The sequence below is a fragment of the Eumetopias jubatus genome, unplaced genomic scaffold (assembly GCF_037043125.1).
Source record: "Eumetopias jubatus isolate StellerSeaLion01/CBP00866 unplaced genomic scaffold, mEumJub1_p1.0 scaffold_8, whole genome shotgun sequence".
NCBI classification, from domain to species: Eukaryota; Metazoa; Chordata; class Mammalia; order Carnivora; family Otariidae; genus Eumetopias; species Eumetopias jubatus.
The window spans coordinates 123,961,516-123,967,040 of record NW_028274814.1 but is presented as its reverse complement, the minus strand read 5'-3'; the positions used below and the strand labels follow the sequence as shown (position 1 = coordinate 123,967,040).

The 5,525-nt window shown below is 42.1% G+C and overlaps 1 protein-coding gene across 1 annotated transcript; it reads left to right on the top strand.

Annotated features, from left to right (window-relative positions):
* Window positions 1–1,179: 1,179 nt before the first annotated feature.
* On the top strand, window positions 1,180–5,318 carry CUNH12orf42 (chromosome unknown C12orf42 homolog). The gene is made up of 2 exons (XM_028121649.2): window positions 1,180–1,417; window positions 4,870–5,318. Exons 1-2 carry the CDS (start codon window positions 1,285–1,287, stop codon window positions 5,316–5,318), a joined length of 582 nt encoding a protein of 193 aa, XP_027977450.2. The 5' UTR covers window positions 1,180–1,284.
* The last annotated feature ends 207 nt before the right edge of the window (window positions 5,319–5,525 follow it).

The following is a 5,525-nucleotide window of genomic DNA, read 5'->3' as shown; positions in this document are numbered from 1 at the left end:
ATAGACCCCCTTCCCCTTCCCATTCCACACTTCCCACCTCCTGGTTTTTCCTCTTTTCTACCTTCTAATAATGTAGAAATCTAGGAAATCTCTGTTGCACAGGTAGTGAGATTCAGGCTCCTAGAGGTGTTTTTTAAAAAACATTTTTTTATTTTCTCAACTCCCCAAATCTGAACATCCTTTTTTTCCCCCAGCATGAAAAAGGGCTGTTGTTAATAACTGCTCTGGGACAATTGGAACTATTGTGGATACCTGTTTCCTAGCACTGCTGTAATAAAGAATCATAAATGGGATGGCTTAAAACCAAATTGTTTTCTCCCAGTTCTGGCAGCCAGGAGTCAGAAATCCAGGTGTCCACAAGATTGGTGCCTTCTGGAGTTTCTGAAGGAGAATTCCTTTCATGTCCTTCTTTGAGCTGCTGGTGGTTGCTATAATCCTTGGCATAGCTTGGCTTGGAGAGGCCCCCACTGCCGTCCCTGCCTCCCATCATCACATGGTGTTCTTCCTGTGCACCCATGTCTATTTCTCCTTCCGATCAGGACGCTCATCATATTGGATTATGGCCTCACTCTAACAACCTCAAAGTGATTGCACCTGCAAAGACCCCATTTCCAAATAAGGTCACATTCACAGAATTCGCAGATGGTCGGGACTTCAACATATCTTCTTGGGGGACACAATTCAACCCATTAGCCTCAAACTAGCTTTCTGACCTATAAAATGGAGATAATAATAGCATCTGTTAGATACAGTTTGTGTGAGGACTGATTGACCAACATATCTAGGCCTTCACACAGTGCTTCCAACAGAAGCATGTTCAGCCTTTTATCTCCCTTGCCATATGTTTTCCCTCCTCTACTTCTGCCTCCTCTTAGGCACCCAGGTCCTTGGCTTCTTTGTCATTTCTGTTTGTTTAGTATAGAAATGTGAAACAAACAAATAATCCATATATTGCCTGATTTCATTCTTTCTACAATTGATTTTGAAGGTAATATTGAAGTGCATTCTTTTAAACTAATATGTTTACCTTTTGCATTGTCTCCAGGAAAGATTCAGACTCCAGTGGCATGTAAAAGCCTGCTTTATGCCCACCCACACACCGTCCCCAGGCCTCCTGTTGTGAGTGCAGCTTCAGAAGAAGAGAGTCATGGAGAAGCCAGTCCCTCCCAGACACCATCCAATCAATTCGATGAGACCCTACTGATCTTCACTGTCAGACGAGAAATTAAGAGAGCCAGAGGAGCACCCCGTGAGGCCTGGAGCAGTCCAATTTTGGCAAAGCACATGACAAAAAATCTTATTAGATCCCACTCAGTCACTCCTTTGCACCTGGAGGCTGCAGGCACGCACATCAGTAGGCACAGGAGACTTCAGAACCGGCCCTCCTGCAATGCCAGGGGATATTCTGCCCCACTTGGTAAGGATCACTTTGTGGTTCTTGTGCTTGTTTTTTTTTTAATTAATTAATTTATTTTAGAGAGAAGAGAGAAAGAGCACAAGTGGGAGGAGCAGAAGGAGAGAATCTCAAGCGGACTCCACACTGAGTGCAGAGCCTGATGTGACCCTGAGATCGTGACCCAAGCTGAAACCAAGAGTCAGATGTTTAACCGATGGCACCAGCTAGGCGCCCTGACTTTGTGGTTCTTAATTCCTTGTTTCTCTCTTCAATTGGTCACATTTTGTTTTTAGCTTAATATAAACAGTAAACTTACTGACTCAATGGCAGATCCTATTCTAGAAGGTTCTATAAGAGCTGTATTAGTCAGTTTTGAATGGAAGTCTACTTGTTGCCAAGTATTGTTTTGGAGGAGAGAACAAGTGTGATTTGATGACAAGTAATGTGATGATTCAGGTATTGCACCAGATAATAATGATGATGACAATTATTGCTATCATGATCATTCCAGCCCTCATTTAATTAGCTCTCACCATGTGCCATACAATGTACTGAGCATTTCATATTCTTTTATGAAACCCTCCCATAACACAGTTAGGCAGGTAATGTCATTATCCCCATTTTACAGGTAAGGAAACTGTGAATTCATAGCACAGAATAATGTATATGATGACAAAGTGTCTCAAAATTGCTCCTAGGAGTAATGAGTAAAAATAAGGAAATGGACCAGAAGGAATGAGCTTTGAAACCAGGGACACCTCGGCTCAAATCTCTACCTTCTCCCATTTCTGTTCAGTAGCCATGATCAGTCCTATACGTGTTCTTTGAGCTCAATATTTTCATCTGCAAACTAACAACAATTACTGTCTTGAAGAGATGTTGTAATTAGAGGATTGATATAAATGAAGTTCACTGAACACAGCAGGGACCAAACAGCGGTGGGGAAGATGGTGGTGGTGTTTATGGTGCTGTTGTTCAGACTGGAGGTAAGAAAATGTGAGGAAACAATGTATATTCCAGATGCTCTAGAACTGTCATGTAGAAGGATTAGATTAATTTTACATAACATTTTTTTGGAAAATTTTGGTAGATTTCACGTCATATGTTTATGCAGTTTGTTGGAATTGACCAATAGAATAAAGAGACAGATTTTTACTCAATACAAAGGAGAATTTTCTTTGAACTAGAGGAGAATGTCCTGCTTGGACTAGAAGTGGCAAAGGAAGGGCTGGTAGACCTGCTACCAAAGATGCTCATTCAGAGATTGCTTCATTTCTGGGAAGCCGGGATTGAGGATGGGATGCTGAGGATGCTGGTTGGTTAACATTTTTTTTTTTTTTTTTTTTTGGTCTTACTATGTTTAAGACAATGTGCTAAAATCTGAACATACATCTTCAGTTTTGATCCATATGGCCATTCTCTTAGACAGGAACTGCTATTTTCCCATGCTTTAGATGCAGAATCTGAAGCCCAGGGGATTCTGTAACTTTAGGGCTGGAGCCAGGATTCAAGGCTTCCACTTTGACTCCAGGTCAGAGTATACCTATACTGATTTTAAACATGATGACAACAGCTCTTGGGTATTGAGCACTTACTATTTACTAGATGCTTTACTTTTAGCATGTTCTTCTCTCAGATACTTAACTAGTTTGCTTTTTCTCTTCAAGTCTTTATTGAAATTGTCACCTATGTGTGCATTATTTTTCTACTTTGGATTTATTACCAGCTGATGCTCACTCAGTTCTTCATTTGCTTCTTTAGTCATCTACTTTCCCATCCCTACCCCCTTTCTCCACAACTAGAGTTAAGCTCTGTAAGTGCAGGGACATTACTTGCTTTATGCTTCTCTGGATCTCCAGTGTCTAGAATACTGGCAGACGTATAACAGACAAATCTTAATGAACGAATAAATGAATGAACAAACTTAATCCTATTAGTGACCTTGTGAAGTAAGTAATACAATCCTCATGGTTCAGGTAAGGACAAAGAGGCTTAGGCCAGGTGATGTGCCAGGATTTGAATCTACGATGGTCTGACACCAAAGCCTTGTTGATTCCATTACACCACACTCCCTAAGAGAGTGTTACAAAATGCATCATTACCGAATTGCATTCAGGGAAGGAATCCCTATTCTTTGCTTATGACAGAGCCTTGACCTGTCTTGACCTGTCTAGGTTACATTCTGTTGCTCCAAATTCCAGAACCACATTCATGTTCTCTTATGGAATTCCCTTGCACTGATTATTGATAGCAATGAATTGGTCATCTGCCATGGCTGCAAATCCAAATCGACAAATATCTATTAAGCATCTAGTTTTCAGAAAGTTAGTGTGTTTGGCATTCTGAAAGGTTTTACTTACTTGGAGATATTGAAATGCCATTCCACCTTTATTTCCAGGAAATAATTCTTATACTGAAAAATGAAAGTCACTAAGAGTTTTTCAGTGTTTGATTTGAGTATGTTGAGTATGTTGGGTATGTTGAGTGTGTAGTGGGAGATGCCCAATACATACCAGGACAGTATGTAATGAGCTAATTGAATTGCCTAGATATAGACTGGCTGTTTGACACCCACCGTAAAGAAGGTACCGTGCATTTTTAATCTCATGCATATTTTTTGAAATGTGAATGCTCTTGTAGATTGCTCCAAATATTCTATATATCTACATGCTATTCAAAGCCCTTTAAAACTTGTGGAAAGTGATTTAAAGCACATAAATTGTCTTAATTTACTACTAAAGAATTAGACTTTATGTAGGTCAATGGGTATAATTTCTCAGGGAAGAACTATACATAAGGAGATAAATGTATATATACATATATATATTCTTTTACCGCGTTGACCATATTGTAAAAAATCTCAGCTTATACATAAAAATTATTTGACTGGGCAAATAAAGAAAAACATCAAATTGATTATTAGTATTAGTGGGTATGTATGTATTGGGTAGATCTGGATCAGATTAATTCCCTGGTTGTTTTAATTTTCAGCTGGTTGAAATTTCCAATAAAAACTTGGGTGTTTAAATTATCAGTTGGAAGTCTACAAGGGCCATGGATCCGTTTGCTTTGCCCACTCTCTAATTCCACTTTATTTTCCACTCAAACTTTTCCCTGGTTTAGAATTTGTGGCCCTATTTTCGTCACCAATTCTTCTGTTTCCCTCTCTTGAGCCATTTTGAACAGCTTTCCTTGACATGAAAAGTATTTTGAGGGCCTGTAAAAATCATTTTTTGGAGAGGGTGCTTTTAAACAACAGGAAGGGAATAGATAGCTTTTTATTTTCTTAAGGCAATGCCAGGGAAGCAGGCAAGGAGAATGTCCGGGGCTTCTCTCTCTCTCTCTTTCTCTCAGCACATTGCAAATGTTGATTTCTCACACATCCAGTTATCAGCAGAGAGTTTCTGAAAGTCGCGGCAGGGCGGGTGAAGTCCGCACACTTCAGGGCCCCTCCTCCCTTGTCTGCCTTCCAGGTCCCGCTGCGAGGCATTCCACCGCCATCGGCCTCTGCAGGAAAAGCCAGACCCCTTTGGCCTCGTCGGAGGTCCCCCGGAGTTCCTCGGAGCCAGAGCTGGAGGACAGGAAGGCAGCCCCAGGAGGCGCTCAGGCGGACCCCCATCGCCAAAGCCGACCCCGGGGCGCGCCCCTAAGTCCGGCTGGAGGAGGCGCAGTTGCCATGGCACCGGAGATGCTCCCCAAGCATCCTCATCCCCCGGGGAAAAGGGAGCCCAGGGTGGACGCCTCCCTCCACGGCAATCTGGCAGGAGCGTCCCTTCCTCTGCTCGCCGGTGCTCCCACCCATCTCCCCTCAAAGAAGTTAATCAAGGTTTGCTCTTCTCCCCCCGCCCGCCCACCCCAGCGTTTCCATACGGTTTGTTCACAGGCCCCTCCTAGGCCGGGGGTGAATGCTCACTTACATTGACCGCTGCGAGGGAATTGTCCGCGGGTGCTGCCCATCTTCAAATCAATGCCTGCCCAGAACAACAGAAAAGGCCTCAGATGTACTGGTTTCCACAGAACCATTGTTAGGCTTTTGTGAAGCAGTTTTGAACCTAATAAATAATGTCAAAAGTCTCTATCGCAGCCAAAAATGTTCCTTTTGAAGCATTTCTAATAGTATTTTTGTTCT